Genomic DNA, 27,935 nt, shown 5'->3' with positions numbered 1-27,935 from the left:
AAAAGAGGTCTGAGCCAAATCTACTCTATGGCTGAGTCGGGATTTTAAGTTTACGTAGCACGCTATGATCACGTGATCACGTGAGCCTCAGTTATCTACTCCGTGACGTGGGCACGTGACGCTGTCCTCTAGGGCATTTGAAGAGAGCACGCCCTGAGCACGAGGCACGCCTCAGTTTCCTGGAGACTAGACAGAGCGAGCGAGCAGCCGTTCAGTCTAGTCGTTGGAGTAATGTGGTCCTCTCCAGGAGAGAATCCGAGAGGCAGGTAGGATGCCAAAGTAGCTTTTTAGTAATCTTATACACAGCTCTGAAGAATAAGTACCAAGCTCCAGCCATTAGTTATACTGATGGCGGTGTCGGCAGATGTGAGGAAGAGTGTATCTTTAGAGCTGTGATCCCTTCCGGTTCGGCTCTGACTAAAGTCCCACGGACCGGACTGATGTTTCTATCTCGTAGGGTAGGAGGAGTTTATGTTAGGAGACCTAGGTGATTCTACAGGTTTGTTCAAGTGTGGCCCGCCGCGACGCTGAGGTGAGGGGTTTCCATGGAGGCAAAGGGACATTTTATTAATGTGGTCAAACTTTTCCACGTATGATATGGAAACCCTGTGTGCAAAGAGCGGGGTGGGCATCGGCCGTCTAGTTCTTTGGTGGTGAGACTGAGTGTGAGGCTGAGGAGGGACACGACACTAGAGGCGAGAGGAGGGAAATGGCGGGAAGCGACAAGAGGGTCCACCAATAGAAAAGCAGCAGAGGGGAGAAAAAGTGGTGACAGTGGCCAGTGAGCAAACACCTGGGACCCACCGCCTCAGGGTTTGGAAGCTACTAGTGGGAAAACCCCATTTGGAGGCAAACTGGCAAAGCAGACTTCCGATGGTGACAAAGCCACGTCGAGGTGGCCAAACTGCTAAGCGGGAAATCGAAGACCACCTAAAGGCGAAGCAGGTCACCTCAGGGAGGCAAGGTGTGGGGAGCCACAGTGGGAAACGGAGCAGCCTCGAAGGGTATGTTGAGAACCACAGTGGGAAGGCGAAGCCGCCGTGGGTGGAGGGGACAAAGTGGCCGGAGGCAGGACAAGGACAAGGGAGTCTCGACGACAAGGAAGTGAATTGGCCACGGGAAAGCCACGGTGAGGAGGTGGAGCGACCCGGGTGTGAGGAGGCAAAGCGACCCGGGTGTGAGGAGGCAAAGTGGCAACAGGGAAACCACAGTTGGGGAGTTGGGCTGTCGCAGGGGAGTAGGGGCACGCGGAAGGTGCGGTCAGCCTTGGTAGGGGACCTTGGTTGGGATTCAAAGTGACTTGGCCTGGAGCCGCAGCACTGTAGGAGCGGAGGCGGGGGCGGGGGCGGGGGCGGGGGTGGGGGTGGGGGCCGGGGCCGGAGGGGCTGCCTCTGGCTGAGGGGAGGGGAAGAGGCCTAACGGCGCATGCGCGGGAGAGGGGCTCCCCCACGTGGAGTGGGGAGTAGCCTCCAGAAAGCCCCAGTTAGGGAAGTGAAGCGTCACAGTTAGCCGGGGCAGGCCGGGGCGGGGCGGGGCGGAGCGGGGAAGGGCGGGGCGGGGCGGAGCGGGGCGGGGCGGGGCGGGGCGGGGCGGGGCGGGGCTGAGCGGGGAAGGGCGGGGCGGAGCAGAACAGGGAAGAGCGGGGCGGGGCGGAGCGGGGAAGGGCGGGGCGCAGCAGGGCGGGGCGGAGCGGAACAGGGAAGGGCGGGGCTGAGCGGGGAAGGGCGGGGCGGAGAAGGGCGGGGCAGGGAGGAGTGGAACAGGGAAGGGCGGGGCAGAGCGGGGAAGGGCGGGGCGGAGCAGGGAAGGGCGGGGCGGAGCGGGGAAGGGCGGAGCGGAGAAGGGCGGGGCAGGGAGGAGTGGAACAGGGAAGGGCGGGGCAGAGCGGGGAAGGGCGGGGCGGAGCGGGGAGGGGTGTGGTGGGGCGGGGCGGAACGGGGAGTGGCGGGGCGGAGCAGGGAAGGGCGGGGCGGAGTGGGGAAGGGCGGGGCGGAGTGGGGAGGGGTGTGGTGGGGCGGAACGGGGCGGAACGGGGAGTGACGGGGCAGAGTCGTCGAAACAATACCTTCCTAGCTGAGACCTAGTCTTTTTCTTATTGTTCTTTGGTTTATTGTCTGTGTAAGCTTTTGACTTTTAAAAATTAGCCTGAGAAAGCAAGGGTTCCTCTTTGGACATTTTTATTAATGTTCATATTCACTACTGATTACTTTCTCATGTCCCCACCTCAGTCCCTTCTTCTGGTCCCTTCCTTCTTGACTTGTGAGAAAAAACACACGAAATCATCATAACCATGTTATCTTTTCTTTTTCTTCTTTTAGTTCCCTTCCCTCGCTTTCTCTACGTTCCTTTTATTTGTGTGCATGCATATAGATATGCATGTGGTTTAATCTACATTCTGTTAAAGAGAAAATGCCCTATTTGTCTTTCTGATTTGGGATTATTTTGCTCAACTTTGGGGTTATTTTGGTCTTTTGATCAAGGTTTCTTAGTGTAGCCTGACTATCCTGGATCTAGCTCTGTAAACCAGGCTGGCCTCAAAGCTCCAGGGATCTATCTGCCTGCCTCTGTCTCCCGAGCGCTTAACTTATTACAGTTCCTATGGACACAATCTTAATTTCTGCCTTGTTTTATTCATTTAAAAGGGGAGAGAAAGGGAGACTTTGAAAAGCATTGGGAATGTGAATGTAGCCATGGTGTAAACATGTAGACTTTGTTTCTGAATATTTACTTAAAATTCAGTTGTTTTTCAAAGTGTCTATGGAGCAATCTCATTGAATTGGGGAAATCCAACTATTTTACACTCTTTCTTTGTTCTTCCTCCAGTTTTCTAGCCACCACTTATTTCATTCCCTCTTTAATACATTCTTATAACTTTATGTATAAATGGTGGTATAATTTTTAAACATACTAAATAAAATTACAAGTGAGATGACTTACAAAAGTAGTAAATGAGCAAAATAAATCATACTGCTAGTGTTATGGGGATTTGAGATAGTTAAATGTATTGAAGTTGGATGTGGTTGGTAGTCCATACCTGTAATTTCAACCAGGAGTGTTGTTGGCAATTTAAGACAAGGCTGGTGCATATAGTGAATTCCATGCCAGCCAGGGTTACATAGTGTGAAACCTGTCTAAAAAGTAAAAATAAGAAATAAATATTGTATTAAACATAGAAAATATTTAGTTTGTGCTATTTTATTAGCATGCAGCTTAAATAAATCAGTTTCATTGTGCTCTTCTCTCAGGTCTTCCATGATGTTTCTGAAGAAGACTAATTCTGAGACACAGAAACATCGATATGGTCTACCATACAAGAGATCTGAGACATACTATCATTCAGGTGAAAGGATTTTCCTGTTATAAAAATTTATAAATTGTTAGTAATATGGAATGTGATAAAGGAGTATTTTCTCAAATGTATGTATATTTACTATATTTGATACAGTATAGTGATCTTCAAAAACATTAGTTTTCATTTTACTTTTTCTTTTTCTTTTTCTTTCAGCTAAAAATCCATTAATTAAAAACTCAGGAAATGGTTAATTTTTAATTCAATTTTATCATATGATCAAAGTACACAACTATTAGCAATGTCTTGGTTTTTAAATTTGTTTTTATTCAATTAAAATATAATTACATAACTTCTCCCTCCCTCTTCTCCATCCAGTCTTACCCATGTCCTTCCCCTCTCTCTCATATTTAGTCTTCTAAAATTGTTGTTGTGCATGTGCAAATAAATATATAACAACTTGTTGAGTCTGTTTACTGTTGCATGTATGTATATGCTTATTGAAGCTGAACGTTTGTTATTGAGAAGCTCATCCCTAGGGAAGACTAATTCATTCTTTCTCGGCAGTCTTGAATTTACTGTAGCTCTTCATCTAGGAGTATAGTCCCAGGAAAATTTCCCCATTCCTGTTGTACTGTCAGCTGATGATGTCATGGTTCAGGTCTTTATAAATCAAACCTGAGATGGTTGAGATTTCAGAGGTGTGGCCTCCCTGTCATATCTAGAAATCACAACTGTGCAGCAGACTTAGTGAGTCTCTGGATTTTACAATCTTTCTGCTCCCTCTGCTGAAATGTTCTCTGAGCCTAAAATGTAGGAATTGTGTTTCAGATGTATCAGCTAGGGCTAGCTTCCCCACACTCAGTTGTTGTCTCTGCTGTATTTTGACCTGTTCTGGCTTTCTGTAAATGGTCTCTGTCTGAGCAGCCTTTAAGTTCAATTAGACAGTTCGTTGTTTACCACCAAGATATAAGTGCCACTATTGCATCCTTAGGGATGTCTGGCATTACAACTGGGGAGAACTATTAATTGCTTTTCTCCTTGGCAGCTTTCCTAGAACCTTCGAGCCCTACAAAAGCATTTCAGTTAGACATTCTCAAATCCGTTGAGTCATGTGTCTGAAGTATATGGTATCCTCAGGAATAGCAACCTGTGGGAGGCAACCAAGGGCAACAGCAACAGACTGTTTTGTTTTGGGAGTCTCTTGGACTCCCATGACCAACAATTCAAAAGAAGGCTTCTTAAGTCTGGTACTGGAGGTTTTGTTACTCTATGGCTCCTGAGGAGGGTCTCATCATCCCAAATGGCATAACTCCATTTAAATTGTGCACATGCAGTCTGTGTGCTTGTGTGTGTGTATGTGTGTAGAATGTATTGCTACATATATATTTATATATAGTTTCAAGTAGATATAAAATGATTGTGGCTTTTTTCACACATTCTTACTATTATATATCTCTTTCCCTGCTTCTGTATTGTCCTCTGTCTTCTCTCTCCAGTTAAAGTCCCTCACCCCATTTTAAACATTGCTCCTTAAACATTCAGTACTCTTCTCTAGTGCCCCCTGTGCTCTGTTTTTACTTTCCTGGTTTCTGTGATTACTCTAGGATATATACTCATATCTGAAGATTTGGAGCGTGGAACTGTAGTTTGAGAGAACACATAAGATCTGTCTTTCTGGGTTTGGGTTACTTCACCCAATATAATATTTTCTAGTTCCACCCATTCACCTGAAAATTTCATTTTTTCTTTATAGCTGAATGTGTAAATGTACCACATTTTCATTACTATTCATCCTTTAAATAGCATTTAGGTTGTTTCCATTTCCTAGCTATTGTGACTAGAATAACAAATAAAGTACAGTCTTACAGGCACAGGCACAGGCACAGGCACAGGCACAGGCACAGGCAAGAAGGAGTGGTGTGGCTGTGTCACCTGGTAGATTTACTTGTAGCTTTTTAAGAATTCTCTACAGTGATTTCCAGAGTTGGCTGCACCAGTTTGCAATCCCACCTACATCCTTTCGAGTATCTGGTGTCATTGTTTTCTTAATCTTAGCCATCTTCCCCACCCCCCCCTTTACTAATGGCTGAATATAAAATTTCCTCAGAATGTCTTTGATTCTTCATTTTATTTTCTCTGCTTAATCTGGTATATTGATGAAGCTTTCTTTTGTATTTTATTTGATTCATTAAGTTTTAATTTCTTACTCCATTCATCTGCTTGTTTATGTCTTCTTTGAAGTCATTGATCATTTTTACACATGAAATTTTGAATTGTTTTTCCACTATTTCAACTATTTTAGTAGCCTTGAAATCAGTAAGTCAAGAATTATGACCTTTTCAAGTAATAATGTTCCCTTGCTTTTTCTTGTTTCTTGTGTGTTGTGCTTTATATATCTGTTAGTATGGCTATCTCTCCTGCTTTCTTTTGAGTTATGGAAATTGGAAGAATACAGGAGAAGCAAAGTTAAAAAGAGAAGAAGAGAAGGAAGGAAAAGACAGAAAGAAAGAATATCAGGAAAAGGATAATAAAACAGTGACTGAATGTATAATAAAGAAAAACGAGTAAACAAAATTAGACAGATGCTAGATAACTAAAACAAACCATTGTAAAAGTTTTTTAAACTAATGTCAAAATAATGCTTTGGGATGAGACTTTTTGTTTACCTCCCCTACCAATTGGGAGGCTAGCCCCACTATCCTCTATAATTCAGGATATCTGGCCTTACATTGAGGTACTTGATCCATTTAGGGTTGAATAGTATGCAGGGTGATAAGTATGGATCTGCTTGAATTTTTCTACACAGAGCCATCCAATTTGACCAGAACCTTTTGTTGAAGATTCTATCTTTATCTGGTGTGTATTTCTGGCTAATTTCCCAAAAGTTGGGTTTGTGGCTATATCTGGGTCTTTAGGTTAATTCAATTGATTATGTGTCTGCTTTTATTGCTATAGCTCTGTAGTACAGTTTTGGTGATGGTGATACCTCCGTCAGTTCTTTTATTATTCAGAAGTATTTTAGCTATCCTGGGTATTTATGTTTCCATATGAAGCTCAAAACTGTTCTTTTCGTTTCTGTGAAGGATTGTGTTGGAATTTTGATGTGGATTATGTTGAATCAGTATATTGCTTTTGGTAGGATGGCCATTTTTAATATATTAACCCTACCAATCCATAAGGATGGGTGATCTATCTTCTGATATTGTTTCAATGTCTTAAAGTTTGTATTATATAAGTCTTTGAATGTTTGGTTACAGTTACCCACAAGATATTTCATTCTTCGTTTTGGGGGCTTCTTTTGTGATTTTCTTCCCTCTGTCATTTGTATATGTTGAACTTCTGAAGCAGCATAAAGTTAGATTTCTGAGGCAGCTTAAGGGAACAAGAGGCAGAAAAAGAGACCAGTCTGACCTCAGCAGATAGAACTGTTTTAGACAGGACTCTTTTATTTCAAACAGCCAGGAGCAGACACAGATGGGAAGGGGTGTCTGTTGAAGAGGGAAGGGGATACTTGGAGTTTATATAAGGGATTTTGGGAATGCAACTTTTGTGGCTATGTGCAAGTCTACAGTTTCTTCCCCCTGTAGTTGTTTGTCCAGACAAGGCCGTTTTATCCTTACCAATTTTCTTGCCCCATCTATCAGGATGTGAGTCATACTGGGCAACTAATTTTGGCAATGCAATGATGGGGAAGAGACTGAAATTTTAATGTATGCTTTTGGTTAGGCTCTGGCAATTCGTTCAAGGTTTATTCTACCATTGTGTAAGTTTACAAATTTGTGTGTTAATTTTGTATCCTAGTACTTTGCAGAAGTAAAAGACTCATGGTAAAAATTTTAGCATCATTTATGTATAAAATAGTATCTTCTACAAATAAAGATACTTTGATTTCTCTTTTTCCTATTTTATCCTTTGATTTCCTTCAGTTGCTTTATTGCTCTAGCTAAAACTTCAAGTACTACATTGAATAGATTTGGAGAGAGTGGACATCTTTGTCTTGTTCCTGATATTAGTGTAACTGAGTTTTTCCATTTAAGTTGACATTGGCTGTAGGCTTACGGTAAATCATGCCTTTTATGTTTAGGTGTGTTCCTTCTCTCCCTAGTCTGTCCAGGGCTTTCATCATGCAGGGGTGTAGGGCTGTTCTACATCTAATAAGATAATCCTATGGTTCTTGACTTTCAGCCTGTATGTGGTAGATTACATTTATCTTTCCATGCGTTGAACAATCCCTGCATCATGGTGGATGATCTTTTTGCAAGTATTTTATTGAGACCTTTTTTCACCTATATTGACAAGGGAAACTGGTCTATAATTTACTTTCCTTTTTAAATCTTTGTGTGATTTAGGTGTTGGAATAATTGTGTCTTGTAAAAAGAGTTAGGCAGTGTTCCTTCTGCTTCTGTTTTGTAGAATGATTTGAGGAGTGTTAGCATTAATTCCTCTTTGAAGGTCTGGTTGAAATCTGTGATCAAGCCTTCTGTCCTTAAGCTTTCTTTTCTTTGCGAGGGAAGGGGTTGTAAGAATTTTAATTTTTGTTCTATTTTACTGAAGGATATGGAGTCTGTTTAAATTTCACATCTGATCTTGATTTAACTGTGGTAAGTTGTATATGTCAAAAAATTTATTCGTTTTAGATTTTCTAGACTGTTGGAGTAGTGATTTTTAAAATATGTCCTTATGATTCTTTGAATTTTCTTGCGGTGGTGTGCCGCAGCATTCCAGGTGTTGAGATTATAGGAGGCCTTTCCAGATCAAATCCTTTCCAGATCAAAATCACTCCTAAAAGAAAAAAAAAGATAATCAGCCCTAGTTCCTGAATTTTTACTTACTGAGGAACCTGGCATTGGAGGAAGTTAGGTGAATTGTGGAAAGTAGTGTAGCTTTTTTTTAATCAAAGGGAAGACATGCTCATCTTGTTGTTGATAATAATTTGTTCCTATTATTCTAAACATGGTGATATATCTTCAAACTTGTATTGTTCCTACTTTCAGAATACAAAATGAATCATCACCATGGTTTTCAAGGAAAAAAGAGAGGTGTGAATTATATCTGGAATAAATTTGACAGGAAGAACAATCGTTTTGATCATCATGGGTATGTGCTTCCACCTTCAAATTTCCAAGAGAAATAATAAAAACTCGGTAATAAGGGAGTCCATGAGCACTCCAAAGCAACATAGTATGTGTCTAAGTAGCTCAACTGACAGGTAGCAGCCTTGGGACTGTGCACCTCTTTCATTCTCTGTGGTCTTCATTCACTGGGAAACTGAAGAATAATAGAGATTGAATACTAGTTAAGCCACTCTCATTGTAGTCATGGTGTTACTGTGGGAACAATTCATAAAATAATTTCTTAGCATTTACAGCCACTTTGCTTCTCTTTCTTCCCTAGTGCTCCATATGACATGGGGCTGAAAAGGAGGAGAGAAAGATTCAGTTATGAGGATCAATATTTTCTTAATGTGTGTGATGATAGAAAAACTGAGGAGGGCAAAACAGATCTGGATGCTGTAAATGGAACCGGGGAGAGATGGTACAAGGTCACAGTGAGTATCCTAATAAGGTTTGCATTAGCTAGACTATTGTGGATCATAAAAGAAGGAAGATCATATTGATCACAACCAGTTACCTGAAGAAATGCTATTGCATGGCAAAAGGATAAACCCAGGACAGGACATCTGATATGCCACACCTATGAAAGTGTTGTTTGGTCCCTTGGTTGAGAACCACTGGTCTAGAAGACATGTGTTTAGCACAAAAACAAAGAGCCATATCAGCAGTCCCTTTAGAAGTTCTTTAAAGCTAGGTAGAACACTAGCTACAGTGTTCGACAAATATTACTTGGTAGTTAAGTCTGTTCTCCATCCTGATTTAATGGTGTCTCTCATCTCTCCTATTCTTTATTTGTAAATGTAGATTCCAAGTGGAAGAAAGTATGAGAAGACATGGCTAATGAATTCGATCCAGAACCTCTGTAGTGTGCCTTTCATCCCTGTTGATGTAAGAAGGCTGGAAAAGTCAGGGAGACACGAGGGAACAGAGGAGGGAGGTCTAGCTCAGCAGGAGTGGGCTGCTGGCTTCTAACGTTTGTTTTTTCCCTTTCATTTCCTGTAGTTCCACTATGACAAAAATCGGGCCCGGTTCTTTGTTCAGAATGCCAAGACTGCCTCTGCATTGAAGGAAGTCAACTACAAGATTAGTGATGAAACAAGCACAAAAGTGTGTACTAACAACATTCTCCACTAACTAGTCCTGGAATGGGTGGCGACTGGCCAAGGGTTGAGCATCACCTTTGGAATTTGAGATCATGGTATTTATCCTCCTCTCCTTCTCACAGATATCTATCTTTGTCAGTCCTTCTGTTGTACCCTATTCTGTGCAAAACAAGTTTACATCAGAACAAATGGCACATCTAAAGGTAATGCAGACTCAAGACATGTTGTGTGTCCACTTCCCAGACCCACCTCTTTTTCCTCTTACTCCCTGACATTCGGGACACTGTGAACCCCAGAGCCTTTGAGCCATTCTGTTTACCTCTATCTCTCCAGAAATCTATGATGAAACGGTATGATGCCTCCCAAAAAGCTCTGGACCTTGAGAAGTTCCGATTTGACCAGGGTATGCGTAACTAAAGTAATTCTTGGTTATGTGAGGGTAGATGGATCTTCCTAAGAGGAAAACATAGGGATGGGGAAGGGTATCTGTACCAGTGCTGGTCCAAATGGACCCCTGACAGCCTCCTACTTCCTTTTGTTCCACTTTCTGAAGACTTAATGGACAAGGATATTGACATGATGTTGAATCGAAGAAGCTGCATGGTTGCCACACTACAGATCATTGAAAGCAATATCCCTGAAGTGAGGCCATAGATTTTGCACATTTCTTTAAGTAGAAGGTTGGAGGGCATGGGATGAAGGAGGAAATGTCACCAAGGCACCAGAATAGTAACCACATCTTGCATTCTTCCTCTCTGAAAGCTGTTGTCCTTGAACTTGAAAAACAACAAATTGTACCAGCTGGATGGACTGTGTGACATGACGGAGAAGGCCCCTCAAGTTAAGATTCTGAACCTCTCCCAAAATAAAGTGAGATATGAGAAGGGAGCACTTCGAGTTGGGCTGATTGTGGGTAGTGGGTGCATACCAGGGTGATGGTAAGATGCAGTCAGACTCTGAAGGAGGATGGAAGCTGCACATACTGGGCCTCAAGGTTTCTTTCCTTGAGACAGCTTTACCAGTTCTTCCCCATCTTTTATCAGCTGAAGTCTATCTCGGAGTTGGACAAGTTGAAAGAACTGAAGCTGGAAGAGCTGTGGCTAGAAGGAAACCCCTTCTGTAACTGCTTCTCAGATCATGCTGAGTATATAAGGTATACAACAGCTGCCAAGTTCTTTTCCCCTTCATTGCCAGTGTCTTAGTTTTCTTTCTCATTGCTATGGTAAACTGCCAAAGGCTACTTAAGAGACAAACAACTTATTTGGCCCACAAGATCAGGTTACGGTTCATCGTTGCTTTGAAGTTAAGGTGGTAGGAACTTGAAGCAACTGGTCATATCACATCCATAGTCAGGAGCAGAAAGCAGTGAATTAATGGATGCATACTAGCACTCCATTCACAGTTTGGTTCACCCAGTCCAAAGCCTAGCAAATGAAATGGTGCCACCTATATTCTCGGTGGGTCTTTCCACACCAACCCAATTAAGAAATGCCCTCAAAGGCATGCTATTGGCCAGCCTAGTATGGACAGGTTTTCACTGAGACTCCTTACTCAGGTTATTCTACTTTTAGGTCAAGTCCAAAATCAAAAGTAACCATCACTGGCACCATTATCCACTGACAGCTTGAGCTACTCTTCTTATGTACTTTTGCAAGATTAGGTACCTCTGATCCTCTGGGAGGAAAACAGGCCCTGCCTTCTCTATATGCTCAGCTATTCTCTCAGACAACCTTTCCTTCTTACCCTGCCCCTCTCCCTTTCACACAGTGTGGGTTGTTTTTCTCACATCAGAATATCTGGATTCCACCAGAATCCTCCAGTGCCTCATACCAATGGTACCATCCTTCTTCTGCTGTCCTGAGAGGAGCCTTCTTGTTTCTTGTTTCTGAACTATCACCTAATTTGTCCCAGGATGCCCTGAAGGCTGACCTGCTCTAAGCTGAGGGCTGAGACCCTGGGTGATGCACACATGGCCTTTTGTTGGGAGCTTTACCCTCCTTGAATAGAAATGTGAACTCCCTAGATGGAGGATCCAGAAAAGGGCTGCCATCGGGGAGCAGAAAGCAGAAGAGGTTGGAAATATGGAAAGACAAGCCCCCAGAGGCCTCCATATCTCTCTTATTCCTTTCCTACTTACCTACCAACTAACCTACCTACCTTTTTCATCATTCTACCTAGGGTACAGCCTAAGACAAGCTAGTTGACTCCTAGGATAAGAGTCCCATTCAGGCAGGCACAGGTGCACAGGGATCTTCAGGAGACAATGAAGACCATAAGGAATGGCCATATGCTCCCCATACTGTTTTGAGCTTGAGCACGTGCCTTGCATATCTTCTCCAGAGGAATAACTTCTGCCCCTAAGAATGCTCATTATCCCAGCCTGAGGTCAGCATAGTGGGCACAGTACTGTAAAGTCCTTGCTTTGTGTCCCAGGACCAGCTTGAGGTTGGAGGAAAACTGATTGCTGCAGAGGAGCCCTTTACTCCTCTATTAACCATATCTATAATTGACCTCTAGCACCAGGCTACACAGATCATCTCCCATTCTTTTGGTGTAGCTTGCTCTATCTTAAGTCTCCCTCATATCTCCCTCGACCTTACTTTAACTCCATCTCTGTTGCCACCACCCCATTTTTCTGCTTCTTGAGTCCTCAGCTTGCCTTCCCTCACTCCCTGTACCAGAATTCTGTAAAACACTGGATATCTATAACAAGGTGGCAGAGCCCTGGGTTGCTACCCAGTGCCTTGCTCCGTGCAGATCCTTCTATGGGTACTCCGAGGAAAGAATACAGGCAAGGAGAGAAAGGAAGCCATGGACCACAGGCCCCCAGTGTAGCTCCTTCTGTCCCTGGAGAAGTGGCCAGTGCAGTGTGGGTGGGATGTACTCTGGGGGAAGAAGGAGGAGGAGAGCGATCCAGAGCCCCCAAAGGAATAAAAGCTAGCCAAACTTGAACTGCAAATCACATCTTTTGGCTTTATTTTTTTTACAGTGCTATACAGGACCTATTTCCCAAGTTGTTGCGTCTGGTAAGTTTCTGCCTTGAACAGTGTCTTTACTTCACTCTTAAATGACATCCACGTCTATCCTAAAATTGGTTTTCATGGACATTACATGTTTGCATCAGATCATTATTCATTTTAGATGATGTGGATTGCTGAAAACTCATTAATATTCTCCCCAGAAAAATATCCACACACACAACACACACACACACACACACACACCACCACCACCACCACCACCACCACCACCACCACCACCACCACCACCACCACCAAGCAGAGCCTCACTATATAACCATTGGAATTTCCAGGAGCAATTAAAACCCTGCTTCTGTCCCTTTATTTTTCCTTGGGTCTTTGGATCTCCTTAGACTGCAAGTGCCGTTTATTTACCCATGCTCTGCTAACCTCCTCTTCCTTTCCTCAGGACGGCAGGGAGCTAATAGTACCAACAAGAATGGATATCGAGACCCCCCAACCATGCAAGGTAAGAAAGGACCAAGAAGGAGGTGTGGTATTCTAAAAGACACTTTGTTAGATACATAGTCTGAAATGACTTTCTGTTTCAGGAAACCTGTAATGAATCTGAACTCATCAAAAATCTAGTTCTACGATTTCTGAAAGAGTAAGCACCCCATGAACTACAAGAAATGTGGGGGAAGCTGAGCCAAGTTGGACTACCTTATCCCATTTTGCCCATAGCTGATTTCATTCAGGTCTCTTAGTGTTCAAACCACAGAGATAACCTCTTCTACATTGTCTGCTCCTTCCTCCTCCTAGATACTACTTGTTTTATGACAATGGAGACCGACTTCGTCTCCTCGATGCTTACCATGACCAGGCCTGCTTCTCTCTGTCTGTTCCTTCCAATGTTAGTGATCCAGACCTGTGAGTATCACAGCTCAAGTTCTGTTTTGGAGCATTGTACCTCCTCTTAGAAAGTGCCTATATCGGATAAAACATGGTGTTCTCTTCCTCTTTTCTCCCAGCAACGACTTGGAAGAGTATTTCAAATATAACAGAGATATAAAGAAGCAGCAAGACTCACGTAAGTGTGATAGAGAGGACCGGGCAAAGTAAGGGAGTAAAGGGGACAGTTTTCGGGGTCAATGGCCAAGTTGTATCGTGCTTGTGATCTTTTGCTTTTTCACTCCTCTATAGAGAAGCGAATGCAGTTGCTGAAGCACACAAAACATGATATTGTGAACTATCTTAGCTTGTTACCCAAAACTCAGCATGATCTTTGCTCTTTCTGGGTGGACTTGTGTCTCCACACGGTGAGTGCCTGGTTCTTCTGTAAGTCATACCCAGAAATCTGGAGGTGGGTAGGATCCTGAGCTCATAGCTCATACCATCATCCCTTTCAGGAAATGATGCTCTGTTTTTCTGTGAATGGACTGTTCAAGGAAGGTGAGTATCTAAAGAGTTTCCTTTCTAGATCCCCTTGTGCTTCTTCTTCCACTAGATGGGTACCTCTGAGTAGTTCAGTCTCTCTCATTCTGTACCTTTCCTTCCTGTCCTTCTCCATGTTCTACTGCCTGCAAACCATCCTAAGCTGACTTTGTCCATCCCATTCTTAATGAATTGCTCCCAGGAATGGGACCCAGATTATGGGGCTTGTTGCCTCTCATTCCAGCTCCACACTCTGTAGCTTTGGGCCAGTTTCATAACATCTCCAGTTCTCTATTTGTAAAATGTGATTAATTAAACTTATCTATGTGACAAATGTGAAAAAGACCAATCAAACACTGGAAGTGATTTATTCCAAGCTTCAAAATGTTGTAAGAAACACATCAAATGGGAATGAATTGCCCTCCCCATTCATGCCATACCCTCCTGCTTCCAGGCCAATAACTGACCGATTCTGACCCCTTCAGCATTAAATCCTGAATTGAGAATACTATTTGAGTATGTAAATAAGATTCTATCCTAAGAAAACATTGTTTCTTGTCCTTGAAGTGGAAGGAAAATGTCAAGGCCGCATCCGTGCCTTCACGAGGATCTTCATTACTGTCCCTTGCAGCGATTCAAGGTCTGTTGTGTTGCTTCTGGAAATTCCTACACCTGCCCAAAGCCATCAGTGTGACAATATGATAGTGCAGTTCTAGAATATTTTCAATATTCTAGAAGGCCAACAGATAAACCCAACAATTAAGCTTTGTGTTTGAGAGTATGGACTTTGGGATTGGGATACTAGGTTTTTTCCTCATAGGATATTTGCATGTTGTGTCATTGGCCAAGACATGGGGCTTATCTCTGATTCAGGGTCTTCCTTTGTTGTGCAGGGTAAATACATTGGGGTAAAATTCAAAACTCTAGTCAAGTTGGTATTTAAAATGATGGTCTTTATATGGAATAGGTAGAGAGAGCCAAACAAGGATGTTGGGAGCCAGGCACAGATGGAATGTGAAAACAATCTGGTTAGTGATTGGCAGTTAGTATGGGGTTGCCATTGATAATGTAGGCTTATCCATTTCTTTTTCTTGCTGTCCATTTTTTCTTTAGAATTTGCATCATGAATGATCAGTTGATTGTGAGAAATGCCAGTCCCAAAGAGGTACAAAAGGCCTTCACTTCGTTGCTTGCACCAGACACTTCATTCAAGCCTTTACTCTCTGAAGAGCAGCAGGAAATGGTGAAGTCTTTCTCTGTGCAATCTGGAATGAAACTTGATTGGTCTCAGAAGTGAGTATGGTGTTTGCACAGAAATGGGTGGGGTGAGAGATCAAGCAAATGATGGTATTTTGCAGGCAATTTGAAAAAATAATTACAATATTTTACTTCCCATTCCCAAAGTGAGTTTAAGAATGTATCACCTAATAACCTATACTGATATTTTAAAAGGATTTTGAAACACCACAACATCCTTGTGGCATATCTTGTATATAGAAAATCATAAGGAATACACTAAGAAACTACTAGGCATGAAAAACAAATTCAAAATATTTTTAGGATATAAGATTAATAATGCAATAATTGTTTGCATTTCTATGTATTAATATTAAATATACCAAAACTATATTAAGAAAACAGTTTCATTTCTAGAAGCATAAAGAGGAACAAGTACTGAAAAACTATAAGGGGGAGCAGTAGAGTCTAACAGATGAACAAAGTCTTCCCACCAATATCTACTCACATAAACATGCTGAACAGTATTCCAGCACCAATTGACCAGGATAATAACTTGGAATATCAGGCGGAAAACCATCATGTCTGCTTCTGCTATAACAAAGTGATGAAAAGAAACATCATATAAGACAGGAAATAAATAGCCCATGTGTCTTCATTACTGTTCTATTGCTATAAAGAGATATCATGACCAAGGTAGTTATAAAAGAAATATTTTCTTATAAAAGAAAACATTTAATTGGGGTCTTGCTTACAATTTTAAAAGATTATTCCATGATGTTCATTATGGCAGAAAGCAGACAGGCATGGGGCTGGAGCAGTAGCTGAGAGCTTTAGATCTTGATCTTGCAGCTTACAGAGAGAGACTTTTAAAGCTCACTCTCAGTAACATACCTCCTCAAAAATGGCCACGCCTCCTAAACCTTCTCAAACTGTTCCACTCCCAGAGTGACTAAACATCAAAGTATGAGTGTATGGAAGCCATTTTCATTCAAACCACCATACCATGTCATATATGCCATCCATAGAACTACTTCTCACTTGAGATAGAGTCCAGAACTTTGAAAACCAGTACTAGGTCCTCCTCAGTAAAACCGAGTGCTTGTTAGAGCCCCTGCACCTCTTAACACCATGTAAATAGCTCATGACTGAACAAAGAGAACTATGTTAGTACAAGAGTGAAAAGGACAACTACTATCACCCCTCCTCCATTGTGCAGTAATCAGTATAGGATAACTTCCAGATAGAAAAACATTTTAACACTTGCTTCAAATAAGCTCAGTGATCATAAAGTCAGAAATATTTCAATGCTCTGAAGAGAAACTTGACAAATGTTTGGGTTTTGATCATGTTTTGCATCTGTTTGCTAAGTACCTTCAGTAAAATTTAAAATGTGATAGATGGCATAAATTTGAGGATAAAGCATTCAGAACAGTTAGTAAACGTGAAAAATCAGAGCTGGGGAAGAGTGGAGAAAGTTATGGGAACTTTGAGACAGTATTAAACAGCAGATATTTGAGCTATGGGTATTCAAGAAGGCATTTTTCTCAACTAACAAAGGAGTAGAAAGCTTATAAATAATAATGGAAAACTTCCTAAGCCTAGAGGAATATATGAATACACAGACACAGGAAGATTAAGGGTCACTATCCTACTTTGTTTTCCTATTGTTGTGATAAATACCATTGCCAAAAGCATTGTAGGGAGGAAATGGCTTGTTTGGCTTACACATTACAGTCAGTCATCATGGAAATACAAAACAGTAACATGAAGGCAGGGGCTCAATCAGAGACCTTGGAGAAATGCCGCTTAGTGTTTTGCTCCCTGCTTAGCCTAGCTTCTTGTACAACCCTGGCCCACCCATACAGGGCTACTGGGCTAATCCTGGCTACATCTGTTAAAATCAAGGAAATGCCACACCACATAAACATACCTATAGGCCAATCTTAATGTAAGCAGTTCCCAAATTGGAATTTCTTCTTCCAAGGTGTGTCTAGTTCACAAGTAAGATTAATTATAATCACTGAGCTTAATTGAACAATTCTATCCTGAGATAACTTAGAATGAATCTGTTGTACTTATATGACAGATTCTTGTGAACTAGACACACCTTGGAAGAAGAAACCCCAAATATGGAGTTGATAACAGACTAAAGTAATGATACTACCGAAGTCCAACTTAGTAACAGTTTTATTAACATTACTTATACAGGAACATAGATGAGGAACTGGTTACTCACAGCATAAATGACTCAAAGACAGCAGTATGGCCAAAACCCATGACAGCACTGATGACAGTTCACAAAAGCAGGAAATCTAGAGTGCACTCCACAATCTATAAGCAGCTCAAGAGGCTGAAAAGTGTCCTTTGTTACACTGAGCTTCTAGGCAGCTTAGTTCATCTCTGTTTCTTTCAGGCTACTTTGCTAGTCTTGGTGACTTTTAGGCAGCCCAGCTTGTCTCAGGGTGCCTCTTAGCAGTCCTTACTGCTTATATAGGCTTGAGGAGGAAGGGGCCAGGTGAATCTGATCTGGTCCGTTTCTGTGACATTCTGAAGCTATTGAGTTGTTTACTAAATGTTTCACATTTAAAAAAAAAAATACTTTTAGCCTCCATCCAAATCCTCTCACATATGCCTCCTTGCTTCTTTCAAATTTATGACCTTTTCATTAATTGTTCTCTTCTCTCTCTCTCTCTCTCTCTCTCTCTCTCTCTCTCTCTCTCTCTCTCTCTCTCTCTCCCTCCCTCCCTCTCCATTCCTAAATACATCAATACAACCTACTCATTCTGTATGTTACTTGAATGTTTATTTTCCCCGGTCTGACCATTTGATATTGCATAACAAATTGGTGTGCTCATCCACGAAGAAGACCATTTCTCCTTTTCTCACCATTTCTTAGTTGCCTGCACATAAGGCTCAGAGATAATTGCAGAAGTGGGGACAGTAAGATTTTAAGAGCCAACAGAAATGGGAGTTTTCTGTGAGAGATTTTGTCTTCTAGGGATGTCAGAAGCTACACATATAATATGTTACCATCATGGCTGCCCAAACATGAGCTAAACAAGGACATCAACAATAGACATGCTAACATGGACTTGGTCAGGACGGGGAGTGCAGTCCACAAGATCATCTTCTCTTAAAATATCCCATTGTTTTGCTTCCCCTTTAGCATTCTGTGTCTTAATGAGCCTCTGCCTAAAATAGAAGATTTTAATCTTGTAGGAAACCACTGCACGTTTTTCATGAAGTGTATCTCCATTTCCAGTGGTTTTAATTTATGTTTTAATTTACAAATTTAAAATTAGGCCCTAGAGATTGGCTCACCATTTAGGAGCACTTGTTGCATTTTGAAGTCCTCATTCAGAGGACATAGGTTTGGTTCCCAGCACCCACATAGTACTTCACAACCATCTGTAACTCTGATCTAGGGGAATCAGATGCCCTCTTCTGTCCATCTCAGGTACCAGGAATGCGTATAATGTACATGCTTGCAGGCAGGCAAAACATAATACACATAAAATAATCAATATAAAAAATTTAAAGACAAAATTTTTAAATTATATTTTTAGTTTATAAAGTAATTGAGTTGTATATGTTTTTCTTGCATCCTTAGTTTTCATTAATTTCCCACCTCTATTTCTCCAGCCCTCTATCCCAACCCTATTTATGCCTTTTCAAAGCAGGTGTTCCCTTCTACTTTCATATCCCTGTTGTATCTCTTCCACTTTGTGTCCCTACATGACTCCTTTCTGTCTTCTTGGTCTCTATAGGCATTCAAAATTAAATACAGAAGGCTAAATTCAAATATAGGAAAGAAAACATGGAGAGAGTTTGTCTTTCTGGGCCTGGGTCACATCAGTCTAATATATGTAACTTCCATCGTGTATATGTACCATTTTCATTATCAGTAGATGGACACATCCAGGTTGATTCCGTTTCCCAGCTATTTTGAATAAAGCTGTGATGAACATGGCTGTACAGGCATCTCTGTTGTAGGGTATAAAGTTCATTGATAATATGCTTAGGAGCAATATAGCTGGAGCATAAGGAATTTACCTTTTTAATTTTGTGAGAAATGTCCACACTGATTTCATTATTTCTACACAAATCTACAATCCCACAAAAGGGAGTAGAAATTCCTTCTCCCTACAACCTCATCAGTTGTCACTTGACTGTTTTTATAATAATTAATTTTGTAGGGTTAAAGAGAACCTCAAATTAACTCTTATTTGCATTTCCAGTATGGCTAATGGTATTGGAACACATTAAAAATATTCATTAGCCATTGATATTTCTTATTTTAAGAACTTTCTATTCAGTCCCAAAGCACATTTTTACTTGGATTGGGTTGTTTTCTTGATGTTCAGAGATTTTGTTTTTGTTTTGCTTTGTTTTAGTGTATTTTTCATACTAATCCTCTGTCAGATATATAGCTGACACATATTTTCTCCTTTTCTATAGGCTGCCTCTTCACTCAGTTGACAGTTATTTCTTTCTCTACAGAAACTTTTAATCTTATAAAGTTCCATTTGTTAATTGTTGGTTGAGCTATTTGGAGTCACATTCAGAAAGTTCTTACTCATACGTGAATCCTGTAGTATACTCAGGCTTTTCCCCCCTGGAAGTTTGAGGATTCCAGGTTATATGTTGAGGACCTTTGTCCATCTGGAGTTGTTTTTTGTGCAGAGTGAGAGAAGAATATGGTTTTATTCTTTTATAAGTAAATATCCAGTTTTCCTGAATTTTAGCTACTTGTTGAAGACAACTTTCTTTTCTCCTTCTATATTGTTTACCTTTGTGAAACATCAGGTGGCTATGGTTACATGGAGTTAGACTGGGCCTATTCTATTGATCTATTTTATTGATCTTCATGCCTATCTTTGTGTCAATACCCCGATGTCTTCATTATTATGTTTTTGGTTTTGTTTTTGGTTTTGTTTTTTTACTGTAACTTGATGTCAAGTATGGTAATGCCTCCAGCAGTATTCTTTTTTTCCCCATTGGATATTTTATTTACATTTCAGATGATATCCCCTTTCCCCATTCCCCCCCCACAGAAACCCCCATCCCACCCCCTCCTGCTTCTATGAGGATGTGCCCCCACTCCCACCTCCCTACCCTCGAATTCCCCCACACTGGGGCATCCAGCCTTCACAGGACCAAGGACCTCCTCTCCCATGTATGCCAGACAAGGCCATCCTCCCCTACATATACAGCTGGAGTCATGGGTCTCTCCCTATGTGCTCCCAGGCTGGTGGTTTAGATACTGGGAGCTTTAGTTGCTTGGTATTGTTGCTCTCTTCATGGGGCCACAAACCCTTTCAGCTCCTTCAGTCTTCTCTCTCACTCCCCCATTGGGAACCCCATGATCAGTTTAATGGTTAGCTGTGAGTATCTGCCTCTGAGTATGTCAGACTCTGGCAGACCTCTAAGGAGACAGCTATATCAGGCTCCTATCAGCATGCACTTCCTGACATCCACATCAGTGCCTACCTTTGGTGACTGCACATGGGATGGATACCCAGGTGGAACAGTCTCCAGATGACCCCTCCTTCAGTTTCTGTCCCACACTTTGTCTCCATATTTGCTCCCATGAGTATTTTGTTGTTCCTTTTAAGAAGGACTGAAGCATCCACACTCTGGTCTTCCTTCTTCATGAGCTTCATGTGGTCAGTTAGTTGAATCTTGGCTATTTCAAGCTTTTGTGCTAACATCTGCTTATCAGTGAGTAAATACCATGTGTGTTCTTTTATGATTGGGTTACCTCACTCAGGATGAGATTTTCTAGTTCCATCCATTTACCTAAGAATTTCTCAAATTCATTATTTTTAATAGCTGAGTAGTACTCCATTGTGTAAATGTATCACATTTTCTGTATTCTTTCCTCTGTTGAAGGACATCTGGGTTCTTTCCAGCTTCTGGCTATTATAAATAAGGCTTTTATGAACATAGTGGAGCATATGTCCTTGTTATATGTTGGAGGATCTTCTGGGTATATGCCCAAGAGTGGTATAGCTGGGTTCTCAAGTAATGCTATGTCCAATTTTCTGAGGAACCACCAGACTGATGTCCAGAGTGGTTGTACCAGCTTGCAATCCCACCAACAATGGAAGTGTTCATCTTTCACCATATCCTTGCTAGCATCTACTATTACCTGAGTTTTTGATCTTAGCCATTATGACTGGTGTGAGGTGGAATCTCAGGGTTGTTTTGATTTTCATTTCCCTGATGACTAAGGATGTGGAGCATTTCTTTAGGTGCTTCTTGGTCATTTGTGTTTCCTCAGTTGAGAATTTAACTCTGTAACCCATTTTTAATAGGGGTATTTGGTTGTTTGGAGTCTAATTTCTTGACTTCTTTGTATATATTGGATATTAGCCCGCTATTGGATGTACGATTAGTATAGATCTTTTCCCAATCTGTTGGTTGCCATTTTGTCCTATTGACAGTGTCCTTTGCCTTGCAGAAGTTTTGCAATTTTATGAGGTCCCATTTGTCAATTCTTGATCTTAGAGTATAAGCCATTGGTGTTCTGTTCAGGAACTTTTCCCCTATGCCCAAGTATTCCAGGTTCTTCCCTACCTTCTCTTCTATTAGTTTCAGTGTATCTGGTTTTATGTGAAGGTCCTTTATCCACTTGGACTTGAGCTTTGTACAAGGAGATAAGAATGGATTGATTTGCATCCTTCTACATGTTGACCTCCAGTTGAACCAGCACCATTTGTTGAAAATGCTGTCCTTTTTCCACTGGATGGTTTTAGCTCCTTTGTCAATTGACCATAGGTGTGTGGGTTCATTTCTGGGTCTTAAATTTTATTCCATTGATCTTCCTGCCTGTCTCTGTACCAATACCATGCAGTTTTTATCACTACTGCTCTGTAGTACAGCTTGAGGACAGGGATGGTCATTCCCCCGGAAGTACATTTATTGTTGAGAATAGTTCTAGCTATCCTGGGTTTTGTTGTTGTTGTTGTTGTTGTTGTTGTTGTTGTTGTTATTCCAATTGAATTTGCAAATTGCTCTTTCTATCTCTATGAAGAATTGAGATGGAATTTTGATGGGAATTGCATTGAATCTGTAGATTGCTTTCAGCAAGATGGCCATTTTTACTATATTAATCCTGCCAATCCATGAGCATTGGAGATCTTTCCATCTTCTGAGATTTTCTTCAGTTCCTTTCTTCAGAGACTTGAAGTTCTTGACATACAGATCTTTGATTTGCTTGGTTATATTCACACCAAGGTATTTTATATTATTTGTGACTATTGTGAAGGGTATCATTTCCCTAATTTCTTTCTCAGCCTGTTTATCTTTTGAATAGGGGAAGGCTACTGATTTGTTTGAATTAATTTTGTGTCCAGCCACTTTGCTGAAGTTGTTTATTAGGTTTAGGAGTTCTCTGGCAGAAGTTTCAAAGTCACTTAATGATACTATCATATCATCTGCAAATAGTGAAATTTTGACTTCTTCTTTTCCTATTTGTATTCCTTTGACTTCCTTTTGTTGTCTAATCACTCTAGCTAGGACTTCCAGTACTATACTGAATAGGTAGGGAAAGAGTGGGCAGCCTTGCCTAGTCCCTGATCTTAGTGGGATTGCTTCAAGTTTCTCTCCATTTAGTTTGATGTGGGCTACTGGCTTGCTGTATATTGCTTTACTATGTGTAGATATGGGCTTTGAATCCCTGATCTTTCCAAGACTTTTACCATTAAGAGGTGTTGAATTTTGTTAAATGCTTTCTCAGCATCTAGAGAGATGATCATGTGTTTTTTTTCCTTTGAGTTTGTTTATATAGTGGATTAAGTTGATGGATTTTCAATATTGAACAATTCCTGCATTCCTGGGATAAAGCCTACTTGATCATGATGGATGATTGTTTTGATGTGTTCTTGGATTCAGTTTGTGAGAATTTTATTGAATATTTTTGCACTGATATTCATAAAAGATTGGTCTGAAGTTTTCTTTGTTGGGTCTTTGTGTGGTTTAGGTATGAGCACAATTGTGGCTTCATAGAACGAATTGGGTATTGTTGCTTCTGTTTCTATTTTTTGGAATAGTTTGAAGAGAATTGCTATTAGGTCTTCCTTGAAAGTCTGATAGAATTCTGCACTAAAACCATCTGGTTCTGGGCTTTTTTGGTGGGGAGACTTTTAATGGCTGCTCCTATTTCTTTAGGGGTTATGGGACAGTTTAGATGGTTTATCTGTTCCTGATTTAACTTTGGTACCTGGTATCTGTCTAGAAAATTGTCCATTTCATCCTGATTTTCGAGTTTTGTTGAGTATAGGCTTTTGTAGTAGGATCTGATGATTTTTTTAAATTTCCTCAGTTTCTGTTGTTATGTCAACCTTTTCAGTTCTGATATTATTAATATGGATACTGTCTCTGCCCTCTGGTTAGTCTGGCTAAGGGTTTATCTATCTTGTTGATTTTCTCAAAGAACCAGCTCCTGGTTTTGTTGATACTTTGTATAGTTCTTTTTGTTTCTACTTGGTTGATTTGAGCCCTGAGTTTATTTCCTGCCATCTACTCCTCTTGGGTGTATTTGCTTCTTTTTGTACTAAAGCTTTCAGTTGTGCTGTCAAGTTGCTAGTGTATGCTCTCTCCAGTTTCTTTTTGTAGGCACTTAGAGCTATGAGTTTTCCTCTTTAGCACTGCTTTCATTGTGTCATACGTTTTGGTATGATGAGCCTTCATTTTCATTAAATTCTAAAAAGTCTTTAATTTCATTCTTTATTTCTTCCTTGACCAAGTCATCATTGGGTAGAGTATGGCCTCCATGTGTGTGGGCTTTCCATTGTTTTTGTTACTATCAAAGACCACCCTTAGTCCGTGGTGATCTGATAGGTTGCAAGGGATTATTTCAATCTTTTTGTATCTGTTGAGGCCTGTTTTGTGACCAAATATATGGTCTATTTTGGAGAAGGTACCATGAGGTGCTAAGAAAAAGGTATATTCTTTTGTTTTAGGATGAAATATTCTATAGATATCTGTTAAATCCATTTGGTTCATAACTTCTGTTAATTTCACTGAATCTCTGTTTAGTGTCTGTTTCCATGATCTGCCCATTGCTGAGAGTGGGGTGTTGAAATCCCCCACTATTATTGTGTGAGGTACAATGTGTGCTTTGAGCTTTAGTAAAGTTTCTTTTATGAATGTGGGTGCCCTTGCATTTGGGGCATAGATGTTCAGAATTGAGATTTCATCTTGGTAGATTTTTCCTTTGATAAGTATGAAGTGTCCTTCCTTATCTTTTTTGATAACTTTTGGTTGAAAGTTGATTTTATTCTATATTAGATTGGCTACTCCAGCTTGTTTCTTGGGACCATTTGCTTGGAAAATTGTTTTCCATCCTTTTTCTCTGAGGTAGTGTCTGTCTTTGTCACTAGGTTTAGTTTCCTGTATGCAGCAAAATTCTGGGTCCTGTTTACATATCCAGTCTGTTAGTCTACGTCTTTTTATTGGGGAATTGAGTTCGTTGATGTTAAGAGATATTAAGGAAAATGATTTTTGCTTCCTGTTATTTTTGTTATTAGAGGTGGAATTATGTTTGTGTAAGTATTTTCTTTTGGGGTTGTTGGAAGATTACTTTCTTGCTTTTTCTAGGTTGTAGTTTCCCTCCCTGTATTGGAGTTTTTCATAATTATCCTTTGAAGTACTGGATTTGTGGAAAGATATTGTGTAAATTTGGATTTGTCATGGAATATTTTGGTTTCTCCATCAATAATGATTGAGAGTTTTGCTGGGTATAGTAGTCTGGGCTGGAATTTGTGTTCTCTTAGTGTCTGTATGATATCAGTCCAGGATCTTCTGGCTTTTATAGTCTCTGGTGAGAAGTCTGGTGTAATGCTGATAGATCTGCCTTTATATGTTACTTTACCTTTTCCCCTTACTGCTTTTAGTCTTTTTTTCTTTGTTTTGTGCATTTAATGTTTTGATTATTATGTGACAGGAGGAATTTCTTTTCTGGTCTAGTCTATTTGGGATTCTGTAGGCTTCTTGTATGTTTATGGGCATCTCTTTCTTTAGGTTAGGAAAGTTTACTTCTATAATTTTGATGAAAATATTTACTGGCCCTTTAAGTTGGGAGTCTTCACCCTCATCTATACCTATTATCCTTAGGTTTGGTCTTCTCGTTGTGTCCTGAATTTTCTGGATGTTTTTGGGTTAGGAGCTTTTTACATTTTGCATTTTCTTTGACAGTTGTGTCAATGTTTTCCATGGTATCTTCTGCACATGAGATTCTCTCTTCTATCTCTTGTATTCTGTTGGTGATGCTTGCATCTATGACTCCTGATTTCTTTCCTAGGTTTTCTATCTCCAGGGTTGTCTCCCTTTGAGATTTCTTTATTGTTTGTACTTATACTTTTACGTCCTGGATGGTTTTGTTCAATTCCTTCACCTGTTTGGTTGTGTTTTCTTGCAATTCTTTAAGGGATTTTTGTGTTTCCTCTTTAAGGGCTTCTACCTGTTTGCCTGTGTTCTCCTGTGCTTCTTTAAGGGAGTTATTTATGTCCTTCTTAAAGTCTTCAATCATCATCATGAGACGTGATTTTAATTCTGAATCCTGCTTTTCCGGTGTGATGGGGTGTTCGGGGCTTGCTATGGTGGGAGAGCTGGGTACTGATGATGCCAGGTAACTTTGGTTTTGTTGCTTATGTTCTTGCACTTGCCTTTCGCCATCTGGTTGTCTCTAGTGCTACATGCACTCACTGTTTCTGACTGGAGCCTGTCTTTCCAGTTATCTTGCTTGTATCAGAACTCCTCAGAGTCCAATTGTCTCTGTGATCCTGTGATCCTGAGCTCCTGGGTGGAAGAACTCCTGGGACTAGGGCTGCCTCTGGGATCCTGAAATCCTGCTGCTCTGAATGCAGTGGTTCCTCTAGGATGGCTCAGGATGTGGTGTCTTCACAGGAGCAGACCAGCTATGAAGAGTCCTCTTCTCTGAGTGCAGTGGTTCCTCCAATGCTCATGAGTGCAGTGGTTTTGGCTTCTCTGAGTGCAGTGGTTCTAGCTGCTCTGAGTGCAGTGGTTCCTCTAGGAAGTGTCAGGATATGGTGTCTTCAGGGGAGCAGACCATCTAGGAGTCTGCCCCAGCCAAAAGGACCAAGGGTATGACGGAAGGGGAGTGGTATTCCAGAGAGTGGGGTTTGGGTGGGTGATGGGTCCTGAGTGAGCCAGGCTCCCAGCTTCAGCTCTGGAGTGTAGGGTTTTGGGGGAGGGTTCTTATCTGTTGCTTTGAGTGCAGTGGTTCCTCTAGGATGTGTAAGGATATGGTGTCTTCACTGGAGCAGACACGCTAGTCCAGCAGTATTCTTATTGCTCAGAATTGCTTTGGCTGTTTAAGGGCTTTTGTATTTTCATATAAATTTTGGATTGCTTTTCTTGTTTCTGAGAAGAATCGAGCTGCAAGTTTTATTGGGATTGTATTGATAGGTCAATTTGTAGAATACATATTTCACAATACTCTTTTCTCTGATTCATAAGTATAGGTCTTTCCACCTTCTAGTATTTTCCATTATTTTTTCTACAATGTTCTTAAGTTTTCATTTTACATGTATTTCATTTCCTTGGTTAAGTACATTCCAAGTTATTTTTGAGTCTGTTGCTAATGGAATTATTCCTATAATTTCTTTCTCAGTCTGTTTGTGTGGTATGTTAGAAGACTAAGAATTTTATAAGGATGCTGATTTGGTAGTTTTCCTCTTTGCTGAAAGTATTTAATTCTAAGAGTTAGTTGATTCTAAGAATTTTTCCTGGTTGAACCATTAGTGTGTTCCCTTAGGTATAGAATCATATCATTTACAAATAAGGAGACACTTTTTCCTATTCCTTCCCTAATTGCATCCCTTTACCTCTTTCTCTTACAGCTCTAGATAAGGCTTCAAGAGCTGTGTTGAAAAGAGGTAGAAAAAGTAGACACGCTTGTCTTACCCACTGATCTTTTAGTGCCTTGAGTTTTTCCCTATTTAGTATAATGTTGTCTATAAGGCTATTGTTTAAAGCTTTTTTATGGCCCCTTTATTCCTACTCTGTTTAGGGCATTTATCAGGAAGCAGTGTGGGATTTTGTCAAAGGTGCTTTCTGTATCTATTCAGCTGATCATGTTATTTGTTACCTCAGGTGCCTTGAAGATAATGAATGGGACTATACCAAAGCTGGGGAAGCCTTCACTGCCCTCCAGGTGAGGTCTGAGAATCTAGTGGGTAAAATATGGATGTTTCTATGCTTTCATCAAGATGGGGACCACATTCAGGACTCTTCTGACATTTTAACTCTTTCCCTGCAGAATGAGGGCAAAATCCCAAAGGAATTCTTCAAATAAAAAGATACTAAGGACATCCTGTGGATATAGTATTCCTCCTCGTCCACATTATCTCTTTTTATAAAGACTTTCCCATGCCTAGGAATAGAGGCCTGGCTGACCAAAAAGCAAAAGTTAACATATAGACCAAGAAACACAATCCCCCCTCTCCACAGGGGCAGTTTTTCTGTTTCCCTCTGAAGTTGTTATTTCATAATAAAGAATTGCTTTACTTTGCTTATTATGTCCTGAAGTGCTTTTCTTCTGCCTCAGCCAAGAGCCAGAGGTGCCAGGACCAACAGGACTTGTGTGTCCTTACGTCTACCACTACCTCTGACTGGCCCTAAACAGACTCATAAAGATTGTTTTGTTGGAAACATTGTGAATAAATCCTGATGCAAAGGGTATGTGCTACTTGCAGTGATTAGCTCTCTCTATGCTTCCTTCTGTCTTTCTGCCTTACACTCCGGAAGGAGCTGTACAAAGTGTGTT

At 40.9% G+C, this 27,935-nt stretch overlaps 1 protein-coding gene across 1 annotated transcript; it reads left to right on the top strand.

Annotated features, from left to right (window-relative positions):
- Positions 1 to 120: 120 nt before the first annotated feature.
- LOC117694538 (nuclear RNA export factor 2-like) lies at positions 121 to 27,680 on the top strand. The gene is made up of 22 exons (XM_034485497.2): positions 121 to 266; positions 3,246 to 3,340; positions 8,287 to 8,389; positions 8,687 to 8,840; positions 9,211 to 9,294; positions 9,409 to 9,513; positions 9,632 to 9,712; positions 9,843 to 9,912; positions 10,063 to 10,151; positions 10,272 to 10,379; positions 10,553 to 10,662; positions 12,499 to 12,535; positions 12,939 to 12,998; positions 13,081 to 13,136; positions 13,292 to 13,399; positions 13,501 to 13,559; positions 13,673 to 13,788; positions 13,879 to 13,921; positions 14,471 to 14,543; positions 15,017 to 15,196; positions 27,263 to 27,323; positions 27,429 to 27,680. Exons 1-22 carry the CDS (start codon positions 232 to 234, stop codon positions 27,462 to 27,464), a joined length of 1,863 nt encoding a protein of 620 aa, XP_034341388.1. The 5' UTR covers positions 121 to 231; the 3' UTR covers positions 27,465 to 27,680.
- Positions 27,681 to 27,935: the final 255 nt, after the last annotated feature.

This window comes from Arvicanthis niloticus, chromosome X (assembly GCF_011762505.2).
Source record: "Arvicanthis niloticus isolate mArvNil1 chromosome X, mArvNil1.pat.X, whole genome shotgun sequence".
Lineage (NCBI taxonomy): Eukaryota > Metazoa > Chordata > Mammalia > Rodentia > Muridae > Arvicanthis > Arvicanthis niloticus.
This window is presented reverse-complemented; position numbering and strand designations above follow the sequence as displayed.